Source organism: Clinocottus analis, unplaced genomic scaffold, assembly GCF_023055335.1.
Source record: "Clinocottus analis isolate CAN_PGR_092001 unplaced genomic scaffold, fCliAna1.0.p SCAF_2, whole genome shotgun sequence".
In the NCBI taxonomy this organism is placed as follows: Eukaryota; Metazoa; Chordata; class Actinopteri; order Perciformes; family Cottidae; genus Clinocottus; species Clinocottus analis.
In genome coordinates, this window is record NW_027175931.1 from 18,009,372 (window position 1) to 18,033,311 (window position 23,940).

General features: G+C 40.2%; 3 protein-coding genes across 3 annotated transcripts; 1 reads left to right on the top strand and 2 right to left on the bottom strand.

Moving 5' to 3' along the window:
• Window positions 1-256: 256 nt before the first annotated feature.
• On the bottom strand, window positions 257-6,420 carry LOC137790135 (extracellular calcium-sensing receptor-like). The gene is made up of 8 exons (XM_068584117.1): window positions 6,392-6,420; window positions 5,747-6,041; window positions 5,364-5,653; window positions 4,828-5,131; window positions 2,392-2,580; window positions 2,033-2,254; window positions 1,248-1,371; window positions 257-1,161 (listed from the first exon to the last, which is right to left on the bottom strand). The coding sequence occupies exons 1-8, from the start codon at window positions 6,418-6,420 to the stop codon at window positions 257-259; spliced, it is 2,358 nt and encodes a 785-aa protein (XP_068440218.1).
• A 1,000-nt stretch (window positions 6,421-7,420) lies between these two features.
• On the bottom strand, window positions 7,421-13,700 carry LOC137790143 (extracellular calcium-sensing receptor-like). Its single transcript, XM_068584122.1, has 7 exons — window positions 12,244-13,700; window positions 11,860-12,149; window positions 11,339-11,646; window positions 10,253-10,446; window positions 9,928-10,149; window positions 8,694-8,817; window positions 7,421-8,608 (listed from the first exon to the last, which is right to left on the bottom strand). The coding sequence occupies exons 1-7, from the start codon at window positions 12,502-12,504 to the stop codon at window positions 7,704-7,706; spliced, it is 2,304 nt and encodes a 767-aa protein (XP_068440223.1). The 5' UTR covers window positions 12,505-13,700; the 3' UTR covers window positions 7,421-7,703.
• Window positions 13,701-15,216: 1,516 nt separating this feature from the next.
• On the top strand, window positions 15,217-21,108 carry LOC137790139 (extracellular calcium-sensing receptor-like). Its single transcript, XM_068584119.1, has 8 exons — window positions 15,217-15,281; window positions 15,686-15,980; window positions 16,075-16,364; window positions 16,583-16,878; window positions 18,195-18,397; window positions 18,532-18,753; window positions 18,975-19,098; window positions 20,016-21,108. Exons 1-8 carry the CDS (start codon window positions 15,232-15,234, stop codon window positions 20,918-20,920), a joined length of 2,385 nt encoding a protein of 794 aa, XP_068440220.1. The 5' UTR covers window positions 15,217-15,231; the 3' UTR covers window positions 20,921-21,108.
• Window positions 21,109-23,940: the final 2,832 nt, after the last annotated feature.

The following is a 23,940-nucleotide window of genomic DNA, read 5'->3' on the forward strand; positions in this document are numbered from 1 at the left end:
GTTACGTGTTGGAGGGAGAACATGGCTGGCGTGCTTAGATTGTGAATATAATGAATTAAAACAAATATTTAATAAGCAAAATGCTGCTATTTACATTTTGCCAGTGAGCATAAATGTCAAACTACCAACTGAACGTTGGTTTATTTTTAGCAAAGAGCTCACATGTGAAACATGTGAGCTCTTTGCCCTTTGGGGTTTAGGCATTGGGATTAAAAGTTCCTTTATTGTCGTCTTTGTTTTCTCCAAACTATATATTTTAAGATTGACTTTTGTTCATTAAATGTTTCTTGGTGTTTTTCTCTGGCTTAAACAATATGATGAAACACTTTGGAGCAAATATACACAATATGAGTCCAAAACTGGAGGCAAGAATGGCAAATATCTCCACAGCCACAGTAAATTTCCCAGGAGAACTGACATATGCTGGGATGAAGGTGACCCAGACTGCACAGAATATCAGCATGCTGAAGGTGATGAGCTTGGCTTCATTAAAATTATCAGGTAGTTTCCGGGCTAGGACCGCTAACACAAAGCAAAAGACAGCCAGCAGGCCGATGTACCCGAGCACAGCCCAGAACCCAATAGATGAGCCTAATGCACACTCCAGGATGATTCTCTCCTTGTATGTGGTGAGGTTTTTTCTTGGAAAAGGAGGACTAAGAGCCAACCAAAGAGTACATATTATAACTTGAATTAAGGTGAAAGACACTACAGTCATCCTTTGCTGTGAAGGACCAAACCATTTCATAACATTACGACCTGGGAGTGTGGCTTTGAATGCCATTAACACAACTATTGTTTTTCCAAGAACACAAGACATACAGAGGACGAAGGTGATCCCAAACGCTGTGTGGCGCAGCATGCAGGACCACTCAGAGGGTTTTCCAATGAAAGTTAATGAGCATAAGAAACAGAGAGTCAGAGAGAAGAGCAGCAGGAAGCTCAGCTCAGAGTTGTTGGCTCTGACAATTGGGGATGTTCTGTGATGGTGGAACACAGCCGCTGTTATGATGGCAAGACAGGCACCACCAACTGAGAATGCAGCCAGGATGATTCCTAGAGCCTCGTTGAAGGAAAGAAACTCTACAGGCTTGGGGAGACAAGTGTCTCTCTTTGCATTCGGCCAAAATTCCTTGGGGCAAGAGAAACAATCAGGGGAATCTGAAAAAAAAAGAAAAAGAGGGCTTTTAGCTGTCTTGCTTCATATTTGATGTCATGCAGTAGATATGCATTCAGAGAAACAATACCTGTAGCGTTGCTAATCTCTCCTTCAGGACACGGTATACAATCATAACAGCAGATGGGTTTTCCTTTCTGCAGCACCTTACGAGTTCCTGCAGGACAGCTGTCAGAGCACACTGACACAGGCACCTGGCACATAGATACAAACAAAGTCACACATACTCAGATGTGCTTAAAGCTCTAAGGATTAAAGAATTAAAGAATATGTTTGAAGTATTTTCAAGTCTGTCTAAAACATGTTAAACTCTCATGTTAAAATAAGTATGTGTTTTTGTCAATGCAATTGCTGGTGAAAAAAAATCCACAGTTGTGTAATAAATTATTTCTAATGTTTAGCAAATGAGGCAGTCTGGTTGGACAAAGCAAGCAGTTGTCTTCCAAAGAGTAATTTTGTTCAACAACCTGTTTTTTTTTAACTTTTCCCAGCAAAAATTCTCCAGCAAAGATTCGTTTTTGTTGAAACCATTCAGTGTGTTTTCAGACTGAAAATGCTGTAACATTAGAACAAAAATATTCCCAGTATATGTCTCTGTTATTGAACTGGAGGAACCGATCCAAAGACACATATCACCAAATTTGAAATTAGAATGTGTTATAATATACACTTTGGGCTCTGTGTAGTTATTTCAATGTGTGACCCATGATTCATTACATTGAAATCAGATTCGGGACAGATATCTTTACTGCCGTTATTTACTGGGGTAACAATTGCAGTGACCCAAAGTATGTGTTCACATATACCATTTAATATCATTTAAGTTTTAAATATGTAATTCATTTTGCTCCTTACGTCTGTACCACCCTCCACCCAGGTGAGGTTCCTGTCTATACGGAGTTCCTGGCCCACCGGCAGTGATGCATCGTAGTGCCCTACTGCCACCAACTCAATGCTGCCACTCTCAGTTTTTTGCCAGTTAACCAGCTCGTATGTGGCCACAGGATCCCCGTTGGCATCAAATGACACATCATAACCATTTCGGGAAAACTTAACTTTCTTCAACTGAGTAAGAACCTGTGAGGATGTTGTAGTGGAAGATGGAGAGGGGGAGGAAAGAAACAATGTATAATACAATTTATATATTTTTTAGGAAAATGTAAGGTATCGCAAAAAAAGTACATTGGTGTTTTGACATATTTGTTTTGACTGACCTGTTTGGACTCTATGCTGGTGAGTTTATCACACTGGGTGATAGAATATGATTCCTGACACACTGCATTATGAATGGCATGTGCTATTGCATAAACAGCCTTGTACACCATGTTAGTGATCCTGAGCTGAGAGGTGTCAGTGTACGGGCTCTGGATCGTCTCTATGTCTTCACTTCCATCACACACATTCTTGTCTGTGGCTGCTGTTAAAAATACACAAAGACACAGGCAGGTGTTTTTTTTTAGCCTTGACGATTATATAATTATTTCTCATGTATAATGTTCTCTTTTAGTTTTATTCTGAAAACCTAGCTTGGAGCCTCTTGGAGAGAGAGAGAGAGAGAGAGAGAGAGAGAGAGAGAGAGAGAGAGAGAGAGAGAGAGAGAGAGAGAGGAATATATTATTCTAATTTATATTATTCTAATTAACTTATAAAACATGCTTATCTTCCATTACAATTCAAATCACTTTTTTTGTGTCACAATCTGTTTTTTCATGGCCCTACGTTCTTCCCTTTTGGATATCAGCTCAAAAAGTATTTTCCTCGAATTGGATATTGACTTGACCTGTTTAAATGTCAAACGAATAAATGATCTATTCATGCAAGTCAATATAACAATTTATTTAGACCAACATACATGTTTTGCCACAATAATGCAGGATTGTTGTGTATCGATATATACAAACAAAGTCACACATATTCAGATGTGCTTCAAAATTCTGACAATTAAAGAATATTTTAAGTTCTTTTTAGGGCGGGGCCAGTGAACTCGTAAAAAACGTGTTAACGCAGTAATCCTTTAACAGCGTTAATTATTTAATCATGCGATTATGTACGTACGAACGTGCTTCCGTAGCCTCGCTGACAGGCAGTGTTGACAACTTGTAGACTTGCGGCCTGATGTCAAAGCACGTATTGTTATGCAGTTTCTGTCCTCAGCGAGCAGCAGGTGCTGCCACGAGCTGCTCCGCTTACCAAAGCTCTCACAGACGGTCAGTCTCACAGGAGCCTCGTGCCTCGTGCAGGACTTGAAGCCTCTGCAGGCTCCAAGTCTTGATTGAAAATGAATCGTGCAAAGCTCCTGACCTTGCGGTCTGATACACTATGGCAGAGCACTTTAAGTCAGTATCACTTCTGGATCTTTACTCTTCTCTCAAATAGGAGAACTTTCCACACATGAGGAGGCATGCTAATAAAATGTTCAGTGCACTCGTTCAAGCCAACACAGGCTGAACTTTTCTCACTGAGGAAGAAAAACTGAACTGGATTGGAAAACATCCAAAGCACTCATTGCTTCTGTATAAAATTAATCAATGATTGTTTTTTAACATACATCTTTAAGTTAAGCAACAAACTTAACATGGACAAAAGAAGGAGTGGTTTGTCCCTCACAGAGACCCTTACTACTGAACACACTGTTTATGTTGTTCTCTGATAAAATACAAATGTTTCTTCTGGTACCTGCTCAGAAAAAAAGAAAAGTGATCCATATACTATGTATGTATGCATATTAACTTGCTGTTGCTCCAGAGTGTCTGTCATATTGTTCTGATGACATTACTTTGAAATAAAAGCGTGCAATACACTAGTTTTTACTGTATTGTTGAATTTGGCGCAAAATGCAATTAATCGCAGAAAAATCATGAGAATAATCTTTTACATTTCGTAACTTTGCTCAGCCCTAATATTTAAATAAATACTGGGTCTGATACATACTTAAAAAAAAACATTGACAAGATGTCGGCGCGTGCACAACATGAGGCTCTGCGTCTCTTCGGACTTTGCAAAACAGTAGTTATCTGCCTATTTGTCTTAAGCCTATTTACATATTAGAGTCATGCAAACATCTTCTACAGCCAACAAGAACTTCTGGACATCCTTTCCCATAACTTGTTCCACTATATCGTCAATCTACAACTCATGCCTGAAATCTTTAGGAAACCAGATACAATCGATCAAGCTCCGACGGCAGGAAGGGCTCGCAGGCGGGGCCAAGATTGTAAACAAAGGCAGGGGGCGAGAGGAGGCCTAAGCTAAGGCTAAGGCTAAAGCTAACGCCGCATCGGCTGTCTTTACCCAGCATCTTCCTTGCCAATGTGCGATCTTTGTCGAACAAATTGGATGAGCCGCAGCTGCGGACCATCATTCAGTAAAGGATTATGGAGTGCAACTACATGATCTTCACGGAAGGTGTATGCTTGTGTTTAGAGCTTTAGTGTTGACATCTTCTCCAAGATAGCAGAGTGCCTCAACTTCACCTGAAAGATCTTTTTCTCAAGGTAGATTATTCACAGAGACCTTATTTCCACTTCATGTCTTTGTTAAATAACACAAGATTTTCCTTTAAATCACTCGGAGATTTGCATGTTGATGCAGCTGCTTCTCGAGTCAAAGAGAATAACCCATCTAAGTGTTATGTTAAAGATCAGCCAAACTTTCTCACTTTTTCCCAGCCTGCAGTTGAATGCATCCTCCCAGAACTCAGTAAACACTGGAGAGGCAGCCACTTTAGAGGGAGAGAGATCCAGCAGGAAGTCTCTCAGACCTGGGATGACAGATCGCTCAATGCCAAATCCAACTGCTCCAGCACAGTAACTGAACCTCAGCATGTCTGGGTCAGTTACCCAGGCCTCACTGCCTATCCACTGGCGAGGAGGAGAGGACTTGAGTGACAGCTCTTCCAGCAGAATCCTCATGTCTCCAGGGGATGTAAATGCCACAATCACCATAGCTGTTGACCTTGAGAGAAATAAAATTGCATTGTATGAGTCAAATAATGACATATATTACAAAATAAATTGTGTATTTATATATGGAGATAATTTAAACAGTTTTTGTTCCACTCAATTTGCCTCTAACGTGAGAAAATACTCTTCTGTCTTATACTTTACAGAACATTGTTATGGACTTGTGTACATACGATCAGTGTGAACACTGGGAACGAAAGCACATAATAATAGAATATAAAAACCTGTTGATAATGTCTGCTACTCTCTGGATCCTGCTTCGTGGGTGGGTCCGATAGAAAGATTCTGAATATTCCACACAGATTCCCTCTTTGTGTGCTGCGTCCAGGAAAGACGCCATGCCATTGTTTCCATAATCTGAATCCGACCGGATAGCACCTATCCAAGTCCAACCAAAGTGTTTTACCAGCTTTGCCAGCGCGTCAGCCTGGAACTGGTCACTTGGGATTGTTCTGAAGAAACTCGGGTACTGCTGCTTATCGGACAGGCACGCACAAGTGGCAAAGTGACTAACCTAAATGAACACAACAGTGTAATTATTGAACAGGATGGACATAAAATAGCACTGATCTTTTAATTCTTAAAGTCTGTAATTCAAAATATTTACTTGAGGAATGTTAAAGGGTCCGATGATGCGAGACATGCTGATGGATGGCGTGGACCCAGACTCACCAACAACAGCCATCACCTTACCAGATTGTGAACAATTGTCACCGGTGTAAAACATTGGGTCCAGGCCGCTTGACAGCTGGAATGCCACATGCACCGCTACAGGCACAGAGGCACACGAGTCATAGATCTGATAACCGAGTTTGATGCCCGGCAGCAGCTCTGTGCTGTTGTTAATCTCCTCGATGGCGAAGATCATTGCACGTGAGAAGCGCAGGTCCCGGGTAACAATCCTGCAAACAGACGCTTGTGTCACTGTTTAAACTATGGTCTACATATAATTCGGACATTAAACAAATTTTCATAATACATAACAGGTAAGAATTTTAAAACAAAAATCACAAAACAGATATCACTACAAAATGCACAATAATCTTAATGCATAGATTAGCGATAGTTGGATATTTTAAACTCAAATCTGAGTTTTCATATTGTTTTCAGTTAACAAATTATACATAGCTACAATTCCCTCCTATTTTGTGAATATAATACTTATATTTTATGTATTTTTTTCATAAACAAACACGAATGCATTCAAACTATAAAAACATCCATTTTGCCCCAACATCTTCCTCTTACTAACCTCCCTGAGCATCTTAGTGGATCAGGCATGGTGGTGTAGTTATGCTTCATTGTATATATATAGTGGTGTATAGAGAAAACACCACCAATAACGTAGTCACCATCCATTGAGAAAGCAGGTAGACGAGTGGTACCCTGGAGCTTACATTTCACAGATGAGGCCTCAGTGCTCACCCCAACACCAGTCCTGTCCTCTGTGAGCTCATTCCTTTGTTTCACACCATCCACAGAACCATTCAAGGCAAGAGCTGAGTTCAGCTCACACAAACCCAGAGACAGGATCAGGCCAATAAAGAGAGCTGAGATCTCCATCCTCAACTGTCCTCTTGTGGGCATTCTGTGTATTTACTGGTTTATATAGATTTTCTGACTGAATCTTCCCTCCTACTGTACGTCAGCTTACTGTACGTCAGAGAGAGGATGCTCTTACCCTCTGGTGTTGATTAACTCTTGTACAAGTATTTTTTGTGAGCTTTGTGTACATTATAATATGCACCAAGTGCACATGTCTCTTTTCTCTTCTTTTCAAGTTACCATTGTAAACCTAAATATCTTCTTAATTAGGTCATTTACCTTTTAAATGTCGCACAAATGTCCAACACTAATACATTGTTTGTTTGGTTGCATTGCATATTAAATATTGCCAACACAGAAATATAAATAAAGCACTGAGTTGATACAAAAAAAAACATATCGTCAGTTCTCCTTTTATATTTTCAGGCCGTGATGAAAGACTATTTTTTAAATAAGACAAGAAAATATTTAAAAGTACTGACACAAAATTACAATAAAATGAATATAATAGTTAATGTAAAAAAAACTGAATATTTGGTGAAACAAGATGATGACTGAATGTGCACATCATGAACTATATACTAAATGTTGCTTTTGGAGCCATAATATAGTTTTTTTTGTCTTTATTATATCCTCACTGAAAACACAGAGTACATACATGCAGTTCTGACATTGAACACAGATTGGAGCACTAACTCATGAAATGCACGCAGAGCTACAGGTGATGAGAATCAGGTGTGTTGAACAGTTCTTTAATTACGTTACGTGTTGGAGGGAGAGCATGGCTGGCGTGCTTAGATTGTGAATATAATGAATTAAAACAAATATTTAATAAGCAAAATGTTGCTATTTACATTTTGCCAGTGAGCATAAATGTCAAACTACCAACTGAACGTTGGTTTATTTTTAGCCAAGAGCACACATGTGAAACATGGTTTCCCTCTTTGCCCACTGTGGTTTCGGGATTTGTTTTAAAAGTCCCTTCAAATGTCGTCTTTGTTTTCTTCAAACTATATGTTTTAAGATTGACTTTTGTTCATTAAATGTTTCTTAGTGTTTTTCTCTGGCTTAAACAATATGATGAAACACTTTGGAGCAAATATACACAATATGAGTCCAAAACTGGAGGCAAGAATGGCAAATATCTCCACAGCCACAGTAAATTTCCCAGGAGAACTGACATATGCTGGGATGAAGGTGATCCAGACTGCACAGAATATCAGCATGCTGAAGGTGATGAGCTTGGCTTCATTAAAATTATCAGGTAGTTTCCGGGCTAGGACCGCTAACACAAAGCAAAAGACAGCCAGCAGGCCGATGTACCCGAGCACAGCCCAGAACCCAATAGATGAGCCTAATGCACACTCCAGGATGATTCTCTCCTTGTATGTGGTGAGGTTTTTCATTGGAAAAGGAGGACTAAGAACCAACCAAAGAGTACATATTATAACTTGAATGAAGGTGAAAGACACTACAGTCATCCTTTGCTGTGGAGGACCAAACCATTTCATAACATTACGACCTGGGAGAGTGGCTTTAAATGCCATTAACACAACTATTGTTTTTCCAAGAACACAAGACATACAGAGGACGAAGGTGATCCCAAACGCTGTGTGGCGCAGCATGCAGGACCACTCAGAGGGTTCTCCAATGAAAGTCAATGAACATAAGAAACAGAGAGTCAGAGAGAAGAGCAGCAGGAAGCTCAGCTCAGAGTTGTTGGCTCTGACAATCGGGGATGTTCTGTGACGGTGAAACACAGCCGCTGTTATGATGGCAAGACAGGCACCACCAACTGAGAATGCAGCCAGGATGATTCCTAGGGCCTCGTTGAAGGAAAGAAACTCTACAGGCTTGGGGAGACAAGTGTCTCTCTTTGCATTCGGCCAAAATTCCTTGGGGCAAGGGAAACAATCAGGGGAATCTGAAAAAAAAGAAAAAGAGGGCTTTTAGCTGTCTTGCTTCATATTTGATGTCATGCAGTAGATATGCATTCAGAGAAACAATACCTGTAGCGTTGCTAATCTCTCCTTCAGGACACGGTATACAATCAGAACAGCAGATGGGTTTTCCTTTCTGCAACACCTTACGAGTTCCTGCAGGACAGCTGTCAGAGCACACTGACACAGGCACCTGGCACATGGATACAAACAAAGTCACACATATTCAGATGTGCTTTAAAACGCTGAGGAGTAAAGAACATGTTCAAGTTTTTTTATGGATGGGCAAGTTAACTCGTTCAAACGGGTTCATGCAGTAATCTTCAACAACGTACATTTTTTGATCATGCGTAACTGCATTTTTTTTATTTGTTATGTATTGTGGGGGTCTAATCACTCGGTCAGTATCACTTCTGGATTTTTACTCTTCTCTCAAAGAGGAGAACTTTTCATGAGGAGACATGCTAAGAAGAGCTTCAGTGCACTTTTTCAAGCTAATGCAGACTGCACTTTTCTCACTGAGGAAGAAAAACTGAACTGGACTGGAAAACATCCAAAGCACTCATTGCTTTTGTATAAAGTCAATCAATTATTGGTTTGTAACATACGTCTTTAACGTAAGCAACAATCTGAACATCGACAAAAGAAGAAGTGGTTTGTCCCTCACAGAGACCTTTACTACTGAACACACTGTTTATGTTGTTCCCTGATAAAATACAAATGTTTCTTCTGGTGCCTTTTAAAAAAAAAAGAAAAATTATTTATATAATATATATGTATGTATGTTAACTTGCTGTTGCTCCAGAGTGTCTGGTATATTGTTCTGATAACATTACTTTCAAAATAAAAGCGTGCAATTTATTAGTTTTCACTTCATTATTGAATTTGGCGCAGAATACGATTAATCGCAATTAATCACAGAAAAATCATGAGATAAGTTAAATTTGTTCAACTTTGCCCAGCCCTAGTTCTTTTCGAGTCTGTCTAAAAACATAACTCACATGTTAAAATAAGTAAGTGTGTTTTGTCAATAAAACAGCTGGTGGAAAAAATCTGAATTGGACAAAGCAAGCAGTTATCTTCCAAAGTTAGTCTTTTTGTACTTAGTCATGTTTTTGTTACTATTCCTCAGCAAAGGAAGCTTTTTTGTTGAAACTATTAAGTTGTATTTTAGACTGAAAATGCTGTAACTTGACAAAAACTCTCTTCACAACCATTATGGACTGGATAACCAGGGACCAAAGACACATGTCACCAAATTTGAAATTGGAATATGTTATAATATACACTTTGGGCTCCCTACTTGTGTACTTCCCTCCACCCAGGTGAGGTTCCTGTTGATGTGGAGTTCCTGGCCCACCGGCAGTGATGCATCGTAGTGTCCTACTGCCACCATCTCAATGCTGCCACTCTCAGTTTTTTGCCAGTTAACCAGCTCGTATGTGGCCACAGGATCCCCGTTGGCATCAAATGACACATCATAACCATTTTGGGAAAACTTAACTTTCTTCAGCTGCGTGAGAACCTGTGAGGATGAAGTAGTGGAAGATAGAGAGGGGAAGGAAAGAAACAATGTATAATAACATTTATATTTTCATTGGTGTTTTGACATATTTGTTTTGACTGACCTGTTTGGACTCTATGCTGGTGAGTTTATCACACTGGGTGATAGAATATGATTCCTGACACACTGCATTATGAATGGCATGTGCTATTGCATAAACAGCCTTGTACACCATGTTAGTGATTCTGAGCTGAGATGTGTCAGTGTACGGGCTCTGGATCGTCTCTATGTCTTCACTTCCATCACACACATTCTTGTCTATGACTGCTGTTAAAAACACACAAAGACACAGGCAGGTGTTTTTTATGTTGAGAAAATTATATAATCATTTCACATGAATATATATATATATATATATATATATATATACATATATATATATATATACATATATATATATATATATATATATATATGTATATATATATATATATATATATATATATATATATATATACAATATTATATTATAATATATATATAATATATTATACATATTATAATATATATATATATATATAGAATTTTAGAAAAAAAGTATTTTCCTTCCTGGATACTGACTTGACCTGTGTAAATGTCTTTGAAACAAATAAATTATCTATTATCCATGTCAATATATCAGTATATTTAGATTAACGTACATCGTTACATATATACTGAAACTGATACATACAAGTAAATACAATATGTTGTACTTTATTTCACTTAAAGTGGCCTAAAGACTGTCTTTATAGTGTGCCCTTGTGTTTAGGGCTTTAATGTTAAAATCTTCTCCAAGACAGCTGAGTGGCAAAACTTGGCCTGAAAAATACTGTTAAAAAATTAAATAAATAAAAGTTATATTATTCACAGAAATCTTATTTACACTTCATGTTACATTACATTTCATTTAGCTGATGCTTAGAAACAAAGCGACTTACATTAAGTACCAATCGTTCAATCGTTAGAACAAACTCAGAATAATACGAATCAGGAAAGTACAATTTCTTCAATAAAGTCAAACTACAAAGTGCTATCAGTAAGTGCCATCTGAGTGCTACTAAAGTGCTGCTCTGCTCTACCTTCTTGATGTTTTTGTTCAATAACAATAGATTGCCCTTTAAATATCTGTCACAAGACACAACTGTAAGTGTTATATTCAGAATCAGACAAACTTTCTCACTTTTTCCCAGCTTGCAGTTGAATGCATCTTCCCAGAACTCAGTAAACACTGGAGAGGCAGCCACTTTAGAGGGAGAGAGATCCAGCAGGAAGTCTCTCAGACCTGGGATGACAGATCGCTCAATGCCAAATCCAACTGCTCCAGCACATAAACTGAACCTCAGCATGTCTGGGTCAGTTACCCAGGCCTCACTGCCGATCCACTGACGAGGAGAAGAGGGCTTGAGCGACAGCTCTTCCAGCAGAATCCTCAAGTCTCCAGATATTATAAACGCCACAATAACCATAGCTGTCGACCTGGACATGAATAATATTGCATTTTAAGAGAACTATATTACAAAATATTTGTGTGTGTATCTCTCTCTCTCTCTCTCTCTCTCTCTCTCTCTCTCTCTCTCTCTCTCTCTCTCTTTATTTATGTATATATATATATATACATTGTAACATATATATATGTCACAAAATCATTAACACAGGGAACAAAAGCTCATAATAATAGAATATAAAAACCTCCGGATAATGTCTGCTACTCTCTGGATCCTGCTTCGTGGCTGGTACTTATTGAAAGATTCTGAATATTCCACACAGATTCCCTCTTTGTGTGCTGCGTCCAGGAAAGACGCCATGCCATTGTTTCCATAATCTGAATCCGACCGGATAGCACCTATCCAAGTCCAACCAAAGTGTTTTACCAGCTTTGCCAGCGCGTCAGCCTGGAACTGGTCACTCGGGATTGTTCTGAAGAAACTCGGGTACTGCTGCTTATCGGACAGGCATGCACAAGTGGCAAAGTAACTAACCTAAACGAACACAACAGTGTAATTATTGAACAGGAAGACACAAACTATTCCTGGTCTGTTAAACACCTTATTTTCAGAAATTTAAAATATTTACTTGAGGAATGTTAAAGGGTCCGATGATGCGAGACATGCTGATGGATGGCGTGGACCCAGACTCACCAACAATGGCCATCACCTTACCAGATTGTGAACAATTGTCACCGGTGTAAAACATTGGGTCCAGGCCGCTTGACAGCTGGAATGCCACATGCACCGCTACAGGCACAGAGGCACACGAGTCGTAGATCTGATAACCGAGTTTGATGCCCGGCAGCAGCTCCGTGCTGTTGTTAATCTCCTCGATGGCGAAGATCATTGCACGTGAATAGCGCAGTTCACGGGTAACAATCCTGCAAACAGACACTTGTGTCACTGTTTAAACTATGGTCTACATAATGATGAGGACAGGACATTCCACTAATTTTAACAGAAATACATAATAGGTAAGAATTTCAACACAGACAGCAGCACAAAATGCACAATAATCTTAATGCAAAACAACAATAGTTACTAACCTCCCTGAGCATCTTAGTGGATCAGGCATGGTGGTGTAGTTATGCTTCATCGCGTGCATGGAGTAATGAATGGAGAAACTACCACCAATAACATAGTCACCATCCATTGAGAAAGCAGGTAGACGAGTGGTACCCTGGAGCTTACATTTCACAGATGAGGCCTCAGTGCTCACCCCAACACCAGTCCTATCCTCTGTGAGCTCATTCCTTTGTTTCACACCATCCACAGAACCATTCAAGGCAAGAGCTGAGTTCAGCTCACACAAACCCAGAGACAGGATCAGGCCAATGAAGAGAGCTGAGATCTCCATCCTCAACTCTCCTCTTGTGGGCATTCTGTGTTTTTACTGGTCTATATATAGATTTTCAGACTAAAGATTCCCTCCTACTGTACGGCAATTAACTGTACGTCAGAGAGAGGATGCTCTTACCCCTCCTAGGGACTTTATGACAACCGGCGTGCATCACCCAACAAATGGGACAAACCCTTACCACTGTCTTCGACCTCCCCCGGCGAGGGGAAGGGGGGTGGCCACAATTAGTAAAGCGCACGGGGGCATCGGCCTGGGCCTGTGGCGAACCGCCTGGAACAACCCGGAGGCCTCTGGGTTCTACGGTCGCAGAGTTATGATTTTTCTAAGTCAACACACATTGCTATTGTCATGGTACCTCGCTCGGCCACCAGGTGGCAGAGTGCGGTTGACAAACAGAACAAATCCTGACAATCGGGGACAACAGGCGGGCCCAGTTGCTCGTTTGTCAACCGCCATTGCCATTTCCTTATAATACGGTTCTTGGTCCAGGTCTACTGTAGGGGGTCCTGATGCTGGTCCTGGTCCTCATAAGGCTCTAGATCACTCTAACACACCCAAGGAATGAGTGCTCAAGTCCGGGTACTGGTCTGGATGCACAGAAAAGATCGTGAAATTAACAACATGCGAACCGAAGGAAGATAAGGGAATCATCGCTTTGCCCCCCTGATGTCAGGATTTGTCATACTTGTCATTCTGGAAAAGCTCTGTAGAACCAGACCCATGTTTCAATGAACTCATGCCAAGAATCAAGCACTTTTCATGGGTAAGTGACTGGCAAAGGCGGCCTCTAGCGTATCAGAGCCATGTTTCAATAAACTCATGGCCAGAATCAAGCTCTATTCCTGGGTAAGTGACTAGCTCTGGAGAACCAGACCCATGTTTCGATGAACTCATGCCAAGAATCAAGCACTTTTCATGGGTAAGTGACTGGCAAAGGCGGCCCCTAGCGTATCAGAGCCATGTTTCAATAAACTCATGGCCAGAATCAAGCTCTATTCCTGGGTAAGTGACTAGCTCTGGAGAACCAGACCCATGTTTCGATGAACTCATGCCAAGAATCAAGCACTTTTCATGGGTAAGTGACTGGCAAAGGCGGCCCCTAGCGTATCAGAGCCATGTTTCAATAAACTCATGGCCAGAATCAAGCTCTATTCCTGGGTAAGTGACTAGCTCTGGAGAACCAGACCCATGTTTCAATGAACTCATGCCCAGAATCAAGTTCTAATCCTGGATAAGTGACTAGCACAGGCGGCTCTGGAGAACCGGAGCAAGGGGTCTCGATCACTCTGAGTGACCAAAGAAGGAGACCCCAAGTCCGTGTACTGGTCTGGATGTGGGTCCTGGTCCTCAAGGGGGTTCCACATCACTCAGAATTACCCAGTCAGAGTCCACAAAGTCTGACTGGCGACTTATCCAGGGTGTGCTCTGCCCTTGCCCATTGACAGCTGGGATCGGCTCGAGTGCCCCCGGGACCCTAAACAGGATAAGCCGTTCAGATTATGGAAGGATAACGGGAACCATGGATTCGGCTTGATTTTCTTGTCAGACCACTTGACCGAGGACACGCCTCAGAGAAGGCCAGAGACCTTGGCATTTTTTAATATGCAATTCAAACAAACAAATAACACATTAGTGGTGTGCATTTGTTGGACTGAAATATTCGATAAAACTGGAAGGGAATTACTAAAAAAAGATGTACGACTTAATTAAGGAGACATTTATGTATACAATAGTAGTTTTACAAGAAGAGAAAATATACAAAGAAAAATAGAAACTTAGTGCATATTATAATTGTACACAACTCACAAAAAAGAAGAGTTAATCAATAGCACTAGGTCAGATCATCCTCTCTCTGACGTACAGTAAGCTGACGTACAGTAGGAGGGAAGCTTGAGTCAGAATATCTATATAAACCAGTAAAAACACAGAATGCCCACAAGAGGAGAGTTGAGGATGGAGATCTCAGCTCTCTTCATTGGCCTGATCCTGTCTCTGGGTTTGTGTGAGCTGAACTCAGCTCTTGCCTTGAATGGTTCTGTAGATGGTGTGAAACAAAGGAATGAGCTCACAGAGGATAGGACTGGTGTTGGGGTGAGCACTGAGGCCTCATCTGTGAAATGTAAGCTCCAGGGTACCACTCGTCTACCTGCTTTCTCAATGGATGGTGACTATGTTATTGGTGGTGTTTTCTCTATGCACCACTACGCATATACAATGAAGCATAACTACACCACCATGCCTGATTCACTAAGATGCTCAGGGAGGTTAGTAAGAGGAAGATGTTGGGACTAAGAGGATGTTTAAATAGTTTGAATACTTTGAATGTGGTCATTAAAAAGCATATATATATATATATATATATATATATATATATATATATATATATATATGTATATATATAATGTATATATATATATATATATATATATATATATATATATATGTATGTAAGTATTATATTCATAAAATAGTAGAAAAGTAAAACTAGGGTTTAAAATATCCAACTTCTTGATATATATATTAAGATTATTTTGTATTAATATCTGTGTTTCGAATGTTTGTTTTAAATTCTTACCTATTATGTTTTTCTGTTAGAATTAGTGGAATGCCATGTTCTAATCATTATGTTGACCATATTTTAAACAGTGACACAAGTGTCTGTGTGCAGGATTGTTACCCGTGAACTGCGCTACTCACGTGCAATGATCTTCGCCATCGAGGAAATTAACAACAGCACAGAGCTGCTGCCGGGCATCAAACTCGGTTATCAGATCTACGACTCGTGTGCCTCTGTGCCTGTAGCGGTGCATGTGGCATTCCAGCTGTCAAGCGGTCTGGACCCAATGTTTTACACCGGTGACAATTGTTCACAATCTGGCAAGGTGATGGCTGTTGTTGGTGAGTCTGGGTCCACGCCATCCATCAGCATGTCTCGCATCATCGGACCCTTTAACATTCCTCAAGTAAATATTTTGAGTTTCTGCAAACTATGTGTTTAACAGACCAGTGATATTTCGTGTTGTCCTGTTCAATAATTACACTGTTGTATTCATTTAGGTTAGTCACTTTGCCACTTGTGCATGCCTGTCCGATAAGCAGCAGTACCCGAGTTTCTTCAGAACAATCCCAAGTGACCAGTTTCAGGCTGACGCGCTGGCAAAGCTGGTAAAACACTTTGGTTGGACTTGGATAGGTGCTATCCGGTCGGATTCAGATTATGGAAACAATGGCATGGCGTCTTTCCTGGACGCAGCACACAAAGAGGGAATCTGTGTGGAATATTCAGAATCTTTCAATAAGTACCAGCCACAAAGCAGGATCCAGAGAGTAGCCGATATTATCCGCAGGTTTTTATATTCTCTAATTATGTGCTTTGGTTCTCCGTGTTCACACTAATCATATGTACACAAATCTACAACAAAATTTGTGAAATGTAAGATATATATATATATATATATATATATATATATATATATATATATATATACACACACAGACACACAAATATTTTGTTATACATTTTGATAATATTGTTCTCATACAATGCACTATTATTTCTCTCCAGGTCGACAGCTATGGTGATTGTGGCGTTTATAATTTCTGGAGATTTGACGATTCTCCTGGAAGAGTTGTCGCTCAAGCCCTCTCCTCCTCGCCAGTGGATCGGCAGTGAGTCCTGGGTAACTAACCCAGACATGCTGAGGTTCAGTTTATGTGCTGGAGCAGTTGGATTTGGCATTGAGCGATCTGTCATCCCAGGTCTGAGAGACTTCCTGCTGGATCTCTCTCCCTCTAAAGTGACTGCCTCTCCAGTGCTTACTGAGTTCTGGGAGGATGCTTTCAACTGCAGGCTGGGAAAAAGTGAGAAGGTTTTGCTGATCTTTAACATGCCTGACACTCACAGTTGTGTCTTGTCTATGCTGTGTTTTCTAGTGATGTAAAGAGAAATATGTTGTCATTGAACAAAGACATGAAGTGGAAATAAGGTCTCTGTGAATAATCTAACTTGAAATGAAGATGTTTCAGGTCAAGTTGAGTTACTCTAGTGTCTTAGAGAAGATCAGAACACTAAAGCTCTGAACACAAGCACACACTATATAGACCAGGGCTGTTCACACTTTTTTGGCTCGCGAGATACTTTTAAAATTGCCAAGAATAGATCTACCTACATCAATAATGGTAAATATCCACCGTCGGGGCCTTCTAAGCCTAAACAGAATCACAAAGTTACAGCTTTCATAATTGTGTGGGTATATATCTATATATATATATATATATATATATATATATATATATATATATAAATATATATATATATATATATATATGTATATATATATATATATAAATAGTTTTTTTTGATAATTAAAAGTTATAGCTTTTTTTAAATAATTTAATTGTTTTTCACAAATGCACTACATGTATTATAATTATTTTTGCCTATTACCTTACTTTCTCATATCACAGCTGCCTTCATCTGTTCCTCCTTTTTTTACATTTACAGTCCTATTTAATCATAAACAAGCCACAGTGCTGCAGTTGTTGCTGCACCTGGGGCTGCTGGTGAGGGAAGAGGTTGTCGCCGGCACAGCTGTGCTGCAATCTCTGTACACTGTGCAGGGTCCGTGTCACGGTTTTGCCGATCGATTTGGACAATATGCATTGTTTTTGACATGACAGGCTTGGGCTCTCCCCTTGCTGTGTTGGCCCCTATCTGCCAATGTCGGCAACCTACCAGACTGGTGTTGAAACACGGACCAAGAAGTGGTGCTTTTTTTTCTTTCTCGTCACATGGAGAGGCTCCGAGGGTCAGTCCCCTCGCCCCGGATGCTTGTGGCGGAGCGGATGGTGGACTGTATGAAAGCGCCGTGCATTGGTCTGTGGCAGTAACTGCAGGGACACTTTTTTCCCCCAAGTCCACCCGTGATGTGAACTGGCACTCATTGAAGGCCTAGCTCTAAAACCACAGCCCACCTCTGATATATATATATATATATATATATATATATATATATATATATATATATATATATATATATATATATATATATATATAGGCTCTAAGAAAGATCTTTCGTGTTAAATAAAACAAAAAAAGAACATTATACATGAGAAATATTTATATAATTGTAAAGGCTAAAAAAACACCTTCCTATGTCTTTGTGTATTTTTAACAGCAGTCACAGACAAGAATGTGTGTGATGGAAGTGAAGACATAGAGACGATCCAGAGCCCGTACACTGACACCTCTCAGCTCAGAATCACTAACATGGTGTACAAGGCTGCTTATGCAATAGCACATGCCATTCATAATGCAGTGTGTCAGGAATCATATGCTATCACCCAGTGTGATAAACTCACCAGCATAGAGTCCAAACAGGTCAGTAAAAAAAAAAAAAGTCAAAGCCAATGTCCTTTTTTTTTGCTATACCGAACATTTTCCTAAATGAAATATACATTTAATATATGTTTAATTTTTCCCCCTCTCCGCCTTCCAATAATTCATCCTCACAGGTTCTCACTCAGTTAAAGAAAGTTCAGTTTTCCCAAAATGGTTATGATGTGTCATTTGATGCCAACGGGGATCCTGTGGCCACATACGAGCTGGTTAACTGGCAAAAAACTGAGAGTGGCAGCATTGAGTTGGTGGCAGTAGGGCACTACGATGCATCACTGCCGGTGGGCCAGGAATTTCACATTAACAGGAACCTCACCTGGGTGGAGGGTAGCACACAAGTAGGGAATCCAAAATGTATATTCTAACATATTCCAATTTCAAATTTGGTGACATGTGTTGTTGGTCCCTGTTCCTCCAGTTCATAGTGACAGTGAAGAGATTTGTTCTTAAGATACATCATTTTCAGTCTTTCCACCAAGTTATAATGACCTATTCTTTAATCCTCAGCGTTTTGAAGCACATCTGAATATGTGCGACTTTGTTTGTATCTATGTGCCAGGTGCCTGTGTCAGTGTGCTCTGAGAGCTGTCCTCCAGGATCTCGTAAAGTGCTGCAGAAAGGAAAACCCATCTGCTGTTATGATTGTATACCGTGTCCTGAGGGAGAGATTAGCAACGCTACAGGTATTGTTTTTCCTAGTGCAGATTATACAGAACCTGGCACATTTTAACGGTGTTTCGTTCCTGAACCTTTAGCATTTTGCCGTGGAAATGTTTAAACACTTTAACTGAGCAGATACAATTGTCCTGCGAGTCTGCAGGTACATGCTACCTATTATCTTCTTGCAGATGATCACATCATCCTTGTGCCCTAAAGCCTTCACTGGCTCCCTGTCCCACAACAGAGCCCATTCAAAGTCCAATATCATCACTCAAAAACCCCTCCATAATCAACTCAGCCATAGCTGCTCAATCCGCAAACAATTCCAAAAACTGCACCAAATGCCCATTTTCAAATATAAAATCGAACCTTGTTATCACTTTATATTTTATATAACTGAACACTATTTAGCACTAGTAAAGCAGGAGTAAAGACTTAATTCATCATTTATAAAGCATTGTTTCCACATGAACACATTCGTAACTCATTAGTAAACAATTCATAAAAACAGTTATACATGTTTTATTCTTGATTATTAAGCTTGACTATTATGCATTTCATTATTAGGTTTTCATACTTTATAAATGATGGATATCCCTTTAATTAAGTATTAAGGATGTATAGATGATTAATGAGGTAATTTATAAAGTGTTAGTAAATTATACAAAAATATTGAAATGTCATTTATTCATGCAATTATTTATACATATGATTATTTAAATATGCACTAATGTTTAGAGACTATGTTAACATGTGCTTTATGAACAGATTTTATTCCTGCAATTCATGATCGACTTAGGCAGTTACTGTTCATTAGTTAAGTTCTCTAAAGGCTCTTAAAATATGATGTTTTTACCATTAATATTATTGTTTTATTATTTACAACCAATCAGAAATATATACTACGACTAAAAGCCCTATTTTGTTGTATTTTTTTCAGATTCCCCTGATTGTTTCTCTTGCCCCAAGGAATTTTGGCCGAATGCAAAGAGAGACACTTGTCTCCCCAAGCCTGTAGAGTTTCTTTCCTTCAACGAGGCTCTAGGAATCATCCTGGCTGCATTCTCAGTTGGTGGTGCCTGTCTTGCCATCATAACAGCGGCTGTGTTTCACCGTCACAGAACATCCCCGATTGTCAGAGCCAACAACTCTGAGCTGAGCTTCCTGCTGCTCTTCTCTCTGACTCTCTGTTTCTTATGCTCATTGACTTTCATTGGAGAACCCTCTGAGTGGTCCTGCATGCTGCGCCACACAGCGTTTGGGATCACCTTCGTCCTCTGTATCTCTTGTGTTCTTGGAAAAACAATAGTTGTGTTAATGGCATTTAAAGCCACTCTCCCTGGTCGTAATGTTATGAAATGGTTTGGTCCTCCACAGCAAAGGATCACCGTAGTGTCTTTCACGTTCATTCAAGTTATAATATGTACTCTTTGGTTGGTTCTTAGTCCTCCTTTTCCAATGAAAAACCTTACCACATACAAGGAGAGAATCATCCTGGAGTGTGCATTAGGCTCATTTATTGGGTTCTGGGCTGTGCTCGGGTACATCGGCCTGCTGGCTGTCTTTTGCTTTGTGTTAGCGGTCCTAGCCCGGAAACTACCTGATAATTTTAATGAAGCCAAGCTCATCACCTTCAGCATGCTGATATTCTGTGCAGTCTGGGTCACCTTCATCCCAGCATATGTCAGTTCTCCTGGGAAATTTACTGTGGCTGTGGAGATATTTGCCATTCTTGCCTCCAGTTTTGGACTCATATTGTGTATATTTGCTCCAAAGTGTTTTATCATATTGTTTAAGCCAGAGAAAAACACCAAGAAACATTTAATGAACAAAAGTCAATCTTAAAACATATAGTTTGGAGAAAACAAAGACGACAATTAAAGGGACTTTTAATACCAATACCTAAGGGAAAAGGGAAACCATGTTTAACATGTGTGCTCTTCGCTGAAAATAAACCAACGTTTAGTTGGTAGTTTGACAAATATGCTCACTCGCAAAATGTAAAACAGCATTGTCCATGTTAAGCCTCTGGAGTTGGGTCATTTTCTTGATTTTACATAATTTCTTGAATTCACTTTTTAAATCACTTGTACATGATAGATACCTATGTGTTTTACATCAAAAAATGCAGAACAATCTTAGCTCTCTATATAATGAGGCAATTGAAAATGAACATGAGCAAAGCTTTTGAGATTACAAAAATGAAATTTCACCTATTTTACATCGTCTCAAACTGTTTTGTTTGCATAAAGCATTCAGTGTCCATGTTATAGGCTTATATATGTGTCCATGTCCAGACGTTTTAGAGATTTGTTTATCTCCCTGAACCAGTTCCTGTCTAGCTGACACATATCCCATTATTGCACTCCTCACACATCCACGCAGCTTTTAAAGGCAGCTAGTACAGTGTTTACCAAGAATGGCCGTCTGTCTGTTCTTTTCCCACTGTCCTTTGTGTTTGTGGGGTCAGGAAAGTGGCCTTTAGTGGGGGGTTTAGGTGGACCAGCAAGTGGCTGAACTCTCAGAAACTATCCATCCATCCATCTATTTTCAGCCGCTTATCCGGGGTCGGGTCGTAGTGGCAGCACACCCAGCAGACCGACCCAGGCTTGACTCTCACCCGCAACATTTTCCAACTCATTCTGGGGGACCCCGAGACGTTCCTAGGCCTGTCGGGAGATATAACTCATCGAGCATGTTCTGGGTCTTCCCCGGGCCTCTTCCCAGTTGGACGCGCCTGAAAAACCTCTAATGGGAGGCGTCCAGGAGGCATCCGGATTAGATGCCCGAACCACCTCAGCTGACTCCTTCTGATACGGACGAGTAGCGGTTCGACTCTAAGCTCCCTCCTGATGTCCAAGCTCCTTTCCCTATGTCTAAGGCTGAGCCCGGCCACCCTACGGAGGAAGCTCATTTCAGCCTCTTGTATCCGCAACCTCGTTCTTTTGGTCACAACCCAGAGTTTGTGATCATAGGTGAGGGTTGGAACGTAGCCCGACCAGTAAATGGAGAGCTTCACCTTTCGACTCAGCTCCCTCTTCACCAAGACAGACTGGTACAGCGCCTGTTTTACTGCTACAGCCGCACTGATCCGCCTGTTGATCTCCTGCTCCACCTTACCCTCACTCGAAAACAAGACCCCGAGATACTTGAACTCCTTCGCTTGGGGCAGGCATTTTGTGCCCACCTGGAGGGAGCAAGCCACCGGTTTCCGGAAGACAACCATGGCCCCAAATTTGGAGGCGCTAACTCTCATCCCTGCCGCTTCACACTCGGCTGCAAAACGCCTCAGCGAATGCTGGAGGTCACGGTCCGAGGAGGCAAACAAGATCACATCATCTGCAAACAGCAGAGAGGCGATCCTGAGGCCCCCGAACCAGAATTCCTCCGCCCCTGGCTGCGCCTAGAAATCCTGTGCATGAAAATCACGAACATGTCCGGAAAGTAGCCTTTAGTGGGTGGTTCAGGTGAGCCAGCAAGTGGCTGAACTCTCAGAAACTTTACTAATACTAAGATTTACAACCCCAACATATTATTTTCAAAGAAAACTCTGCATGCAGCCACACGCCAGTCATGCTCTCACTCCAACATGTAACATAGTCAAAAACTCCAGTGCTCCAATTTGTGTTCAATTTCAGAACTGCATGGATGTTCACACTGGGTTTTTAGTAAGAATACAATAAAGACGAAAACCTACATTATGGCTCCAACAGCAACATGCATGAGGCTCATAATCTGCACATTCAGTCTTCATCTTGTGTATCATGGGGCTCAAACTATTGTGGCTCAGTGGTTAGCAGGTTCGTCTTTCAATCAGAGGGTCGGTGTTTCGAACTCTGCTGATGTCGATGTGTCCTTGACTTCAACTAAATGTAATGTAATCTAAATATTTAGGGTCCAAGCGACTGACATAGTCAGTTCGAAGGACCCTGTTAAAACTGTTGATTTTTATTTTCCCACATTGGGCGCCTTTTTGGGGGACTTGTCGTTCTCCAAAACTCACCAAATTTGGACCCCTTGCCAGGCCTGGTGAAAATTGCCATGTGATATAGTAAAAAAAAGTACCACAAAATAGCTTTCTAGCGCCCCCGAGAAGATAGTGCGCCAATCTGTGTTAAATTTCAAAACAGCATGGATGTTCACTGTGTTTTGAGTAAAGATACAATAAAGACAAAAACCTACATTAAGGCTCCAACAGCAACATTTATGAGGCTTATAATCTGCACAGTCAGTTTGTATCTTGTGTATCACGTGGCTCAAACTATTGTGGCTAAGTGGTTAGCTGGTCCGTCTTTCAATCAGAGGGTCGGTGTTTCGAGCCCCGGCTCCGCCGATGTCGATATGTTCTTGACACTTAACCCCTAATTGATCGCTGTTGCTGTGTCTGCGATGTATCGAGCAAAAATGCTTTGGATTAAAGTGTCAGCTAAATGTAATGTAATATGACGATATATATATATATATTATATTATATATATATATATATATATATATATATATATATATATATATATATATATTATATATATATATATATTAAATATTTTATGAAAATGTAATGTCATTTTTCAGTGCTTCTTTATACATATTTCTGTGTTGGCATTTCTTAATATGCAACTTACCTAAACAGTATTAGTGGTTGACATTTGTTAGTTTGTAATATTAGCTTAAACACAGAAAAAAAAAAGAAGGTATATGGGCATTATTTAATTAAGAAGAAATTCATGATTACAATGGTCGTGTCAAAAGAAGAGAAAAGAGACAAGGGCACTTGATGCATATTATAATGTACACAAAGCTCACAAAAAAGACTTATACAAGAGTTAATCAATACCAGAGGGTAAGAACATCCTCTCTCTGACGTA

Bases quoted from the DNA above. Each gene is read 5' to 3' on its own strand.
- LOC137790143 (XM_068584122.1), bottom strand. From the start codon at position 12,504: ATGATCTTCGCCATCGAGGAGATTAACAACAGCACGGAGCTGCTGCCG. The intron at 11,647-11,859 runs GTTTTTATATTC...ATTCATGTCCAG, and splicing joins GTAGCAGACATTATCCGGAG to GTCGACAGCTATGGTTATTG. The intron at 10,447-11,338 runs GTCTGATTCTGA...CAGCAGTCATAG, and splicing joins GGGAAAAAGTGAGAAAGTTT to ACAAGAATGTGTGTGATGGA.
- LOC137790135 (XM_068584117.1), bottom strand. From the start codon at position 6,420: ATGCCTGATCCACTAAGATGCTCAGGGAG. The intron at 2,581-4,827 runs GTTTGGCTGATC...GCCACAGACAAG, and splicing joins GGCTGGGAAAAAGTGAGAAA to AATGTGTGTGATGGAAGTGA. The intron at 1,162-1,247 runs GTATTGTTTCTC...TTTTTTTTTCAG, and splicing joins AGAGATTAGCAACGCTACAG to ATTCCCCTGATTGTTTCTCT.
- LOC137790139 (XM_068584119.1), top strand. From the start codon at position 15,232: ATGAAGCATAACTACACCACCATGCCTGATTCACTAAGATGCTCAGGG. The intron at 15,282-15,685 runs GTTAGTAAGAGG...GTCTGTGTGCAG, and splicing joins TCACTAAGATGCTCAGGGAG to GATTGTTACCCGTGAACTGC. The intron at 19,099-20,015 runs GTATTGTTTTTC...TATTTTTTTCAG, and splicing joins AGAGATTAGCAACGCTACAG to ATTCCCCTGATTGTTTCTCT.